A 12856-nucleotide genomic window follows, 5' to 3' on the forward strand; every position below is an offset into this window, starting at 1 on the left:
CATACTACTTATTTAAATTTTACTTCAAATAATATTTGTTTTAGTAAAGGCTTTTATCCTAAGTTACTGAAAATAAAAGCAAAATAAATGAAAGAAGGGTAACTCAAACCTTGACTTTTAAAAAAGAGGCACTAACACTTAATCACTCAATCTATTTCTTATTTCTTACTTATTTTAATCACTTAATTGTATAAATTTATTTTGGGCTCAACTTATATATTATTTATTAGTTTACACATTTATTCAATTTTTTATTAACTTATTTAACTTTGTAATTCTTAGCACATTTCACTTTAGTTGTCTCATTATTAATATTTTAATTCATTTCACCCTTTTTCCAATTAGGTTCTAACTCAATTAAAACACACTATTTTTAAATTAAACCTTATAATCAAGTTTCATTTTAGATTAATTAGTATAATAATACTGATTATATTATGTTAATACTTTAATTAATTATTTATGATCCTAATTAACGTATCCATTTCAAACCCTCGATTTATAAGCGCACAAAGACAACCTTATAAATCGAGGTGTGACCACTCTCAATTTTCACAAACCTAATTCTTCTAACCCGATTTTTAGAGTGTGACAAGTCAGGCGAGTTTTAATGGATTCAAATAATTTTGAATAGTTATAAATATTTAATTTCAAATGTAATAATGCATTTTATTTTAATAAGATGGTAAAGCAACTTAAATTTGCCTTATATGTATTTAATAGAGTTCTTTCATGTGAAATAATTAAAGCGATTATTGCATGTAAAACTTATTATTCTATGATATCATATGAATAAATGAAAATATCTTTTATTGTTCATTATTATATTCCATTGACAATTGAATAACTTTTATCTTTCTTATTAAATTTATAAACCGAATACTCATATTTTTAAATATTTATTCCAAAATTCAAATATATTATACTAAGCTCGAACTCAAATAATATACTCATTATTATCCAAGCTCAATATAAACTAATTAACTCAAATCTCATGCTAAAATAAAAAGAAATTAAACCCATACTCAATTATAATTTTATAAAAGTTAAAACTCAATTCAAAATAATTTAATAAAAATAATATTTTATTAAGATATTAATTTTTTTCGTGAATTACAATAAAAAGCAAAGCTCGAACAACAAACGCAACTAGCGCGACTTCAACCCAAGTCACACCGGGGTAGTAAACACCCTTAATCATCAGGCCATCACATGGGGTTCTAAGATATTAAACTTTTTAATAATTCTTTATGTATTGCTAGATATAATTATAAACATGTATTTTAATAGACTAAATTACATATAACTATTAATAATATACCTTTTATTATAATCTACAATATAATAATTATATATCTTAATACTTAAAATATATATATTATTTCATTATATAATATCATATCACATACTATAGTGGTAGAGTAATACAAAATATATTAATTATTATCATATATTATTGTTTATTATTAATTGGTTAAAATATGCTCTAAGTCTCTATACTTTTCGTACATTTGAAAGTTAACCCCCTATTATACTATATAATGTTATATCATATCACGAGACCTAATCATGAGTCGGGCTATCTGACTCGACTCGAAAAGTGAAAGAGTTTGGGCAAAAATACAAGTTCAAAAAATGGGCTTGGACTGGGCCTGGCCTCTAGTAAGCTTTCTTGGCCCAAGCTTGGTCCAGCCTTACTTGAATTTGCAAAAAGAAAAAAAAAATGTTGTTGTTTTGTCATTGTTTTGTTGTCATTTCACTATTATATTGCTACTATTTTATTGTTATTATTTAGATATTGTATAACTCTTATTTTATTACTAATTTTACTATTATTTTAAAGGTATTTACTTGCTAAGTTGCACTTATCTTAGTGTTATTTAAGTATATCTATATTTTTAATTTTTTCTATTTATTGGAAAACATTTATTTTAATGTTTTAGTGTATTTGATGTATTATATATTTTAAATTTATTTTTATATAAAAATAATATAATTTTTTTAATACAAGCAAGGCGGGTTAGAGTTTTAGTATTTTTAATCCGAGCCGAGCTTGGACAAAATTTTAGGCCTATTTTTTGGGTTGATCTTGGGCTTAGAAAACTGGCCTAAAATTTTGACTTGACCCTACCCAACCCAATACGAACTCGGCTCGGCCCAGCCCATGATCAACTCTACATATCATGTATTGTATAATATATTAATAGTTTATATAAATGCATATATGATTAAACATTATAATACCATGTAATACTATATTTTTATTATAATCTATAAAGTAATAATAGTTATTTATAATAGTAATACATTATGTATTATTGTTTTTATTATATTATTTGAAATATGCTCTAAGCTTTATACTTTCATGCATTTAAAAGTTAATCCTCTTCTTGTATTATATAATGTTCTATCATATAATATATTATGTAATATAATAATAATAATAATAATAATAATAATAATAATAATAATTATATATGTATTAATAATTTTAGTAATAGTTATATACTATATTATTATATTATATATTAGTATATCGTTTTAGTTTAAGGTTAAGTTAAGTAATTGGTTAATTTGACGTTGTCGTTATAGTTTTGTTTTCAATATTAAAATTCAAAGCCATTTAAATCGAATTAATTAACTTTATACCTATTAAATGTAATATATATTTAAACTCGCCAATACCAACCAAACCCATACCTAAACCCCATTTAAAATATATTTGTATGACTTTATCTGAACTTTATGAATTTCAGAATATTGTTATAGATTTTCTTTTATTAAAAATATATAGTTTAAAATTAAATTTATTAGCAATGTTATTAATACCATATAATAAATCTTGTTTAATTATTTGTGATAAGTATAACATAAGTTATCGTATTATTAAAGTAATATATTCTGTAATTATATATTTATATTATCATTAAAGTTAAATTTTATATCATGATTATTATTTTTATATTTATTATACATATATAATTATAGGATTAAAAATATTTTATATTACATTGATGTTTTTAAAATTTGTTTCACTTTATAATTTAACATAAAAATTTATTATTAATTGCATTTAAGTAATATCATAAAAGTATATTAATTATTAATATCTATTATGATTGTTGAATTGCAATTTTAAATTTTGAATTGGATTCATCTCGAACTTCAGTCAATTATGAAAATATCAAAATTAATTCCAATTATAGCTATTTAATTTTATAATATTTTTGAAAAAAAATCAAAATTTAAAAGTGATACCATGCTACTTACAAAAAAATCGTCATTTTTTCTTTTTCAAAATTTTTCATACATTTTTTTCAAAATTTTGGATCTTTTAAAAGTTTATTGAAAATTTTATAATTTAATATTTTTTAAAAATATAACCTACAATTTTTTATTTTTGTAATATATAATAAATTTTTGAATTTATTTTAAAACTTCTTATATGAATTTGTATTTTAAAAATTATGATTTTTAAAGAATTTTAAGCAAAATTTATTTTTAAAAATATTCTTTTTTGTTTTTAAAAAAATGTAATTTTTCTAAGATTTTTCATGATTTTATTGATTTTGTTTTATAAATTTTACTTTTAGATATTTGAATTTTTTTATTCAACCAATCAGAGTTTGATACTTGTTACATATCAATGAAAATATTTAATGGCATCATTAATTGAAGTGAATTATTCTATTTTTTTCAAGAGAGATCAATTTGTCAATTTCTTTTCTTTCCTTTTTTTTTGTTCAAGGGATCAGTTTGCAAATTTCAAATTTTGAAAAGACTTGAGGGATATTTATACTCTATTATATTTTAAAAAGAGTTAAATTTTTTAAATGAAAATATTTAAGGATTAATGGCTAAATACTAATTTTCTCTAAAAGATTGAGGATCAAATTTAATTTTAAAAAAAGTCAAATTGATAAGAGATGTAAACATTAAGGGTTAAATTTAATATTTTACTTTTCCTTGAGACCTTATACATGTAAGAAACAAGGAGATCAGTAAATCTATCACCTCAATAAGAGTAACTTTTAAAACTATCAAGTTAGTCATCCAATTTTATGGTATTTTTATTTTAATTACTTAACTGTTAATTTCTAACGAAGGTTTACTATACACATCACATCATATTTATATTTTCATTTTAGTCACCCAACTTCTTGGTTGCTTTCATTTTGGTTATCCTAAAAATATCTTTTTTTAAGTATTGATTGGAAAATTTTATTTTATGTTTTCAAATTATTCTTAATGAAATAAACTCAAATAACTTATATTTAATAATTGTCAACAAAACTTAAATTTCTTTTGATTATATAATATCTAATCTTCTATGCTAAACTAAAAGCAAAGAAAATCATTGTAATTAATTAAATTAATTTCTTATTCTTCATTTAGGTAAAGAAGTGATAAAAAGGTCATATTCGCTATTAGACCACATGTACATTATGTAAATTGTGGATCTAGCATCTATGCTTTAATTTGGTCATTTTTCATCTTTGTACTTTTGAATTTGAAAATTTTAGTCTAAACCAAATGGTAGCAGTTAAATATGTTTGGTTAAATTATGCTATTAATCTTGTATTATGCATAAAATTATACATTTAATTTATATTTCTAACTGGATTGTTCTTAGTTACTATATTTTTTTTAATTTCAAAATTTTAATTTTAAGGCAAACGACATTTGTTAAATCTATTAACTAATTTTTTTAGTAATATATGGAAATAACAATCGACATAGCATTACATGTGATAATATGTTTGACATATCAAAATTAAAAAAAACTTAACTTAATGAATTTAATAAAAATTTCAAATTCTAAAAGTATAGGGACTAAAATGGCCAAATCAAAGTACAAGTGCTAAATCCACAACTTATACAAAGTATAGAGTCTACTAGCAAAATTTGACTTTAATTTTTTGGGTTTTGTTTGTCAAGGAAGATATATTTGATTTTTTTACTTTTAGGTTAGTATAGAAGATTCAAGATCATATAATCAAAAGAAAATTGAGTTTCATATACAATTATTAAAGATGAGTAAATTGAGTTAATTTTAATTCGAAACGTAAAATAAAATTTTAAAACTTAGAATGGGATTAAATAAATTAATTTCAATATTATAGTAACAAATTAACTAATACTATTAAGGAATAATTTTTTAATAATTTATTTTAATTGATTTTGATGTTTTGAAATTTAAATTTTCAATATTGAAAAAAAAAGAAATTTTGAACTTAGTGGCAAGGGGTTTAAGTACAATTTGACAATTTTAAAGTATTATTTTATTTTGGCTTAAAGATGTAAAAACCAATAAACTTTTTCAAAAAAGCAATTAAGCCCCTTTTTTTTCACTCAATTGGGTACTTGAACTTTCAAAATACACAAAAAGGCCCTCAAACTTTTTTTTCTAAAATTAAGCCCATTTTTCACTCAATTGGGTATTTAAACTGTCAAAATACATCAAAAGACATCAGATAAAACCACCATGTGCCACAATCATGGCGTGATATGTGACAAAAAATAATAGAAATTAAAAATCAATAAAAGTTCTAAAAATTAAATTTTAATAAAAATTAAAAATTATACAAAATTATAAAATATATAGAAATATAGAAAAAGTTTATAAAATATTATAAAGTCATAAGAAAATTATAAAAATATAAAGAAATATAAATTTTGTAAAAGAATTAAAAACTTATCGTATCAAAAGAAACATTTTATAATTTTTATAACTTTTATTGATTTTTATTTTATTATTTTTCATCACATGTCACATTTGTTGCGATACGTGAAGGCATTAACTAAAAACAAAATGAAATTGTTAACTTTAACGGTCAACGGTAAAAGTTAATTGTTTAATAACCGTTTTATGCATTTAATAGTTTTTTATGATTTTTATAAAATTTTATAATTTTTTATATTTTTACAATTTTATATTTTTAATAAAATTTAAATATATGTTTATATTTTTATTGAAATTTAATAAATTTTATTGATTTTTATTTTTATAATTTTTTCTTTATGTCACACTATAGTTGTGAGTTGTGACATGAGTTGGCTTTAATTGAAAAATATTAGGGACAATTAACTTTAATGGTCAACTGTTAACGTACATTTTTTATGCATTTTAACAGTTTAAGTACTTAATTGAGTGCAAAAAAAACACAGTGGCTTAATTGTTCTTTTTGAAAAAGTTTGAGGGACTTTTTGATGCATTTTGAAAGTTCAAGTACCCGATTGATTGAAAAAAGAATAATGGCTTAATTATTTATTTTTTAAAAAAGTTTGAGAGATTTTTATACTTTTTAATCCTTTTAGTTTCAATAACTTTTTCACTTTAATCTTTAATGATTTTTATTCGATCAATACTTAAAATAGAAATTTTTTTAATACCAAAATGGAATCGATCTAGAAATTAAATAACTAAAATGAAAATATAAATACGATGTGTCATACACAATCAATTACCGTAAAATATTTAATAATTAGATGACTCTACAAATTAAAGGACAAAAATACAATGATTTTATTTTAGAAGAATATAACAAAAGCACTGACCAACTGGGAAATTTACCTTTAAAATAATTTCATGGCTCCGTCCAACTATCTCAAACTTTTTACATTTTTATAATACTATAATATACAAATAAATATATGCGTTCACACGTAGACATGAACTCTCCACAATTCCCTCAAGCTGCTTTCCTTCTCCAAATTTTCTTCCTCAGCACTTTCTCTCTCTAGATTTGTGTGTTTCTCATTCTGTATCTAGATTTTGATTGATTCCCCTTCATCTTTTAAGTATTAGTACTGTCTCTCTCTCTTTTCTAGTGTGATTTGTAGGAAGATCAAATATGATTGATGATTGCGTTTCTTTGAAAATTTGCTGTTTTTATATTGATTTCGGCCATTTTATGATCTGGGTATTTCTTAATTTTCTTAGATCTGTTATCAAATGTAAGAAAATATAATGTTTGGATTGTTCTTTTAGCTGTTACTGATGGCTACGTTTATTTGCTCATTAGTTGGATCTGGGTCTCTTTCTCTTACTATTTGAATGAAATGAAATGGGGTTTAAAAGATGAACTTTTTATTTACATTGGATCTGACAATTAAAGATGGATCTTGTTGATAAAGTCATAAATTTATTGATCATTTATCCTCTGTTTGTTGAACTTTGATTGCAAACATTGACTTGAGAAAGAAAATTAAATGACGGCTTTAGGTAGTTTATTGTTCAATTTATATGGAGGATCATTAAAGTTTAATTTAATGAACAAAAGCAAATTAATTGATATAAAACAGTGAGATAATGTGATTTGATTGCATTGGATGGCATGATCCACCTGTGTTTACTGCAGTGCAGATCTGTTTTTAAGGTTGCTTTTTCTTCTTTCTTATTTTGTTTCTATAGAATGAGATCTAATGGAATCTTCTTTTAGAATATAATTATGCTAACTCTGTCCGTTGGCGCTCTTGTCTGTTTTTCTTTTTTTTCTTTCGGATTTTTGCCCTATTATTTTAGGTTTGACCATAGATTCTATGTTTACTTTTTATGTTTTTGTTAATACAAGTTGGTGCAGGCTTTTATATTAACTTTTCCCATTCTTCTAAAATTATGTTTTGTGTGTTTTTTTCCCTTTTCTGTAGAATTGATTTTGCGATGGCTACTTATACCCCGAAGAACATCCTCATAACTGGGGCTGCTGGGTTTATTGCGTCGCATGTTGCCAATCGGCTTGTCCGCAACTACCCAGACTACAAGATTGTTGTACTTGACAAGCTTGATTACTGCTCAAATTTGAAAAACCTCCTTCCTTCTCAGTCATCGCGGAACTTTAAGTTTGTGAAAGGGGATATTGGTAGTGCTGACCTTGTAAACTACCTCCTCATTACTGAATCTATTGACACAATAATGCACTTTGCAGCCCAAACTCATGTTGATAACTCGTTTGGGAACAGTTTTGAGTTTACCAAGAACAATATCTACGGCACTCATGTCCTGCTTGAAGCTTGCAAAGTCACTGGCCAGATCAGGAGGTTCATCCATGTAAGCACGGATGAGGTTTACGGGGAGACAGATGAGGATGCTGTTGTAGGAAACCACGAGGCTTCCCAACTTCTCCCGACAAACCCGTACTCTGCAACAAAAGCTGGTGCTGAAATGCTTGTAATGGCATATGGTAGATCATATGGATTACCTGTGATTACAACCCGTGGAAACAATGTTTATGGCCCCAACCAGTTCCCAGAAAAGTTGATTCCTAAGTTTATCCTCTTAGCAATGAGGGGGAAGGTTCTCCCAATTCATGGGGATGGTACTAATGTGAGGAGTTATTTATACTGCGAGGATGTGGCCGAGGCATTTGAGGTCATTCTTCACAAGGGTGAAGTTGGTCATGTTTATAATGTTGGAACAAAGAAGGAGAGGAGAGTGATTGATGTAGCCAAAGATATATGCCAACTTTTTTCAATGGACTCGGAGACAAGCATCAAGTTTGTTGAAAACAGACCATTTAACGACCAGAGGTATTTTCTTGATGATCAGAAATTGAAGAACTTGGGATGGTCTGAGCGAACTGTGTGGGAAGATGGCTTGAAGAAGACCATAGAATGGTACACTCAAAATCCTGATTGGTGGGGCGATGTGTCTGGTGCACTGCTTCCACACCCGAGAATGCTGATGATGCCTGGCGGGAGACAATTTGATTCAGAAGAGGGAAAAGATACATCGTATATAAGTTCTCCTAGTCAGACCCAAATGGTAGTTCCGACCTCCAAAAGTAGTGTCTCTTCTCAAAAACCAGCCTTGAAGTTCTTGATTTATGGCAGGACTGGCTGGATCGGGGGTCTACTAGGTCAGTTATGTGATAAGCAAGGTATTCCCTTTGAATATGGAAAAGGAAGGTTGGAAGATCGTTCGTCACTTACAGCAGATATTCGGAATATAAAACCGACCCATGTTTTTAATGCTGCTGGTGTGACCGGTAGACCCAATGTTGATTGGTGTGAATCCCACAAAACAGAAACAATTCGCACTAATGTGGCCGGAACCTTGACCTTGGCTGATGTTTGCCGAGAGCATGGGCTTTTGATGATGAACTTTGCTACTGGGTGTATATTCGAGTATGATGTAGGACATCCTCAGGGCTCTGGCATTGGTTTTAAAGAGGAAGACAAACCCAATTTCACCGGTTCCTTCTACTCAAAAACCAAGGCTATGGTAACTACATTGACATCTTTAATTCTATCCAATTTGTCTGTTAGTTAATGTCTTAAATGCTCATAATTTGCTTCCATATTATTTTTTAGGTTGAAGAGTTGCTGAAAGAATACAACAATGTCTGCACCCTCAGAATTCGAATGCCAATCTCATCTGACCTAAACAACCCTCGCAACTTCATCACCAAGATTTCGAGATACAGCAAGGTGGTCAACATTCCCAACAGCATGACAATCTTGGACGAACTTCTACCGATTTCTATCGAGATGGCAAAGAGGAACTTGACGGGCATATGGAACTTCACGAACCCTGGCGTTGTGAGCCACAATGAGATCCTGGAGATGTACAAGAAGTACATTGACCCGAAATTCCAGTGGGCGAACTTCACATTGGAAGAACAAGCCAAGGTGATCGTTGCCCCTCGAAGCAATAACGAGATGGACGCATCCAAGTTGAAAAAAGAGTTCCCTGAGTTGCTACCGATCAAGGAATCATTGATTAAGTACGTCTTCGAACCCAACAAAAGAACCTGACCCTTTTAAACAGGTTTTTCATCTATAGTAGTACCCCATGATTAACCTCCGCATCTGTTTAGTTTCATTCATTTGTTACTGTTATCAGCCCACTCATTAATTTTACTCGAAAACTATAGGTTTTCTTTTTCCATCTTTCGTCATTACTAGCTGCAGCTGAGTTGTATCTTAGTTTTCTTAGCAGTCGCTTAATGGAGAAGCTCTCATGAGCTACTTCATAATTTGTGTCATCTGCAGGCTGTCAGGTGTATTATTTTTACATTACAATTAGTTGAATATATGGCTTTCAATACTCATGCACTTGTCTTTTATGGAAAAACTGCATTTATCTCTTATTTGTGAGTGAATAATTTATGGTTTTGAGTTCAAATGTGTTTGTGCAATTAAAGTTGAATATATATATATATATATATATATATATTACTACAATTTAGTTACATATTGCACTACATTGACGGGAAAAACAGAGCCTTTTTCACTTTCTTTTCCTCTTTAATTTGCAGTTGCAAACCTCTATAATTTTATAATTCCATTTGTTACATCATTTTTTGTCCTTTCCTTGTTCAACTTTGGTTATAGGGAAATAATCAATCATGAATTTTTTTCTCTAATATAGTTTTTTTTATTTGTTAAAATTTTATAGAGATGGTTGTTACTGTTATAATTATAAAGAGATAATTATTGTAAATTTACCTTAGAATTTAAAAAGAAAGTGTGAAAATTAAATTAATAAAATTAAAAGATGTATAGCAGGTGCATGTATTATTACTTTTACACATTTTAATGTATATTCTTTCACATGACTAATTATAAAATTCACGAATTTAACAAATTCAATTAATCAATGAGTTATCAAATTAAATTTATTAATTTATCATGAATTATTAAATTCAAGTAATTAATTTATAACTTTATAATATTCTAAATTTATAGTAAAATATTTAATTAGGGAACTTAATAGTTAATTAAATTGATATATATAATTCTACTTTAATAAAATATGATTAATAGATTTTGTGACGTGAAATTTAAATATTTTATTAAAATAATATTTTAAATAAAATTATCTTATTTATAAACCATAATTTATAAACCATGATTAATAGGTTGCTTATATGAAAATATTATAAATTTATTTAAAATTTTAGATTATATATTTTATAGAAAATTAATTTAATAAAGATGATCTTCATAATTATGACTCTTATTTTTATAAGAAAAAATATTATAGAAAATTAAAATAAAACATAAAAAACTAATTCTCTTAGAAACATAATTGTTATAACGAAATATTGTTATAGCAAATTATTATTATAAATTCCACTGACTGTAATTGGAAAAGTGATGGACTTAAATATTTTGTTTATGCAAAATAATTTGGTTGCTAGTAATATAATGTTTAATATAATGTTTAATATAAAAAGAGTATAAAAAATAAAGGAAAGTTACCAAAATAATATATTCTTTATAATTTATTTTTTCGGTTTTATTTACTCAAATGAAGGTTAAGTCGGCACAATCCTCGCCGATTTGTGCCTAGCGGAGCAACCCCTCTTTTTTATTGTTTGAAACAACGGTTGTGCAATTATTTTGGCCATTTTACCTAAAAAAAGCCTTTTTCTAAATTTAATTATGGAAATGGACCGTTTTTTGGGTTATTTCGTCCACGTAAGCACGTTTTTAGAGTACGTGTTAGCAAAACGCTTCCTTGGGGAACGTTTTGTCCACGTCAATAGAAAACGCTTCCTTGAGGGTGCGCTTTGCTGACGTGGACAAAATGCCCTAGGGAAGTGTTTTGCTCTTGTTTTTTAAGGTTAGGGTTTTTTAGGGTTAATTGATTTAGGGTTAGAGTTTTTAAGTGTTTAAAATTTAAGGGTTTTAGGAAAAAATAATTGAATTGGGGTTTAAATTAACTATTAATTTTAAATACTAAATTAGAGTTTAAGGTATAGGGTTAATTGATTTAATTAGGGATTGATTAAATTAGGGTTAATTGATTAAATTTAAGGTTAATTGATTAATTTAGGGTTAATTGATACATAATCGTTTAAACATACTATTTTAATATTTTATTTCTTATAATATTTTAGTAAAAAAAACCCTTAAATAACTCTTCACGTGTAAACAACAACTTGGTAATTCGATTACTTCAGCGTTTAGGTTTTTTTCCCTTATCAATGGCTTAGATCATTTTATTTTTGATCCACCAGCTAAGTTTCTTTTACCTTGGAACAAGCTCATTTCTGATTTTTTTTAATTATTAATTTCCAATATACATGCACGAAAAAAAATTCTCACAGATAACATGATTGCAGCATATATACATACTGGCGCTATGCTAAGTTTAGGGTTTGGTGAAAAAATTAATTGAATTAGGGTATAGGGTTTAAAGTTTAAAGGTTAATTTATTAAATTAACTATTAATTTTAAATATTACATACTAAATTAGAGTTTAGGGTTTAGGGTTAATTGATTAAATTAGGGTTTAGTTGTTTTAAATAAATTTATGTTCAGGGTATTAGAAAAAAACATATAAGAAATATAATTTTTTTTTGTCTTAGGGTTTAGGGTTTAAGGCTTCTGCAAGAATAATTTTGAGTAGACGTTTCTGAACAAATAGTATCAAAAACGCTTCAAGCAGGATGCACTGTAAGCAAAATTTCTGAAAAAAACTCCCATGTGGACACTCTTTTGCTATAGTAGTTCGTAGAAAAATAATTCTGAGTAGACGTTTCTGAACAAATAGTGTCGAAAACACTTCAAGCAGGATGCACTGTCAGTAAAATTTCTGAAAAAAGCTCTCACGTGAACGCTCTTTTGCTACAGTAGTTCATAGAAAAATAATTCTGAGTAAACGTTTCTAAACAAATAGTGTCGAAAACGCTTCAAGCAGGATGCACTGTCAACAAAATTTCTGAAAAAAGTTCCCACGTAGACGCTTTTTTGCTACAGTAGTTCGTAGAAAAATGAGGCTATAAATGAGCCAAATTTTATTCTCAGGTTGCATAACTTACAGCAAAAAAAAAAAATTAGAGAGGCTAAGAAGAAAAGAAATTGAATATGAGTGAATGTATTAGTGCTATTATTTACATGATGGTAA

At 26.8% G+C, this 12856-nt stretch overlaps 1 protein-coding gene across 3 annotated transcripts; it reads left to right on the forward strand.

The window, feature by feature from the left end:
• The first annotated feature begins 6561 nt into the window (after window positions 1–6561).
• Window positions 6562–10126, forward strand: LOC108483314 (trifunctional UDP-glucose 4,6-dehydratase/UDP-4-keto-6-deoxy-D-glucose 3,5-epimerase/UDP-4-keto-L-rhamnose-reductase RHM1-like). 3 transcript variants are annotated; one of them, XM_017786641.2, is made up of 3 exons: window positions 6562–6807; window positions 7651–9223; window positions 9313–10126. In XM_017786641.2, the coding sequence occupies exons 2-3, from the start codon at window positions 7664–7666 to the stop codon at window positions 9754–9756; spliced, it is 2004 nt and encodes a 667-aa protein (XP_017642130.1). In that variant the 5' UTR covers window positions 6562–6807; window positions 7651–7663; the 3' UTR covers window positions 9757–10126. The 3 variants fall into 3 exon arrangements, with proteins under 3 accessions (XP_017642130.1, XP_017642131.1, XP_017642129.1); XM_017786642.2 differs by having other exon boundaries at window positions 6562–6801; XM_017786640.2 differs by having other exon boundaries at window positions 6566–6748.
• The last annotated feature ends 2730 nt before the right edge of the window (window positions 10127–12856 follow it).

The sequence above is a fragment of the Gossypium arboreum genome, chromosome 5 (genome assembly GCF_025698485.1).
Source record: "Gossypium arboreum isolate Shixiya-1 chromosome 5, ASM2569848v2, whole genome shotgun sequence".
Taxonomy (NCBI): Eukaryota; Viridiplantae; Streptophyta; class Magnoliopsida; order Malvales; family Malvaceae; genus Gossypium; species Gossypium arboreum.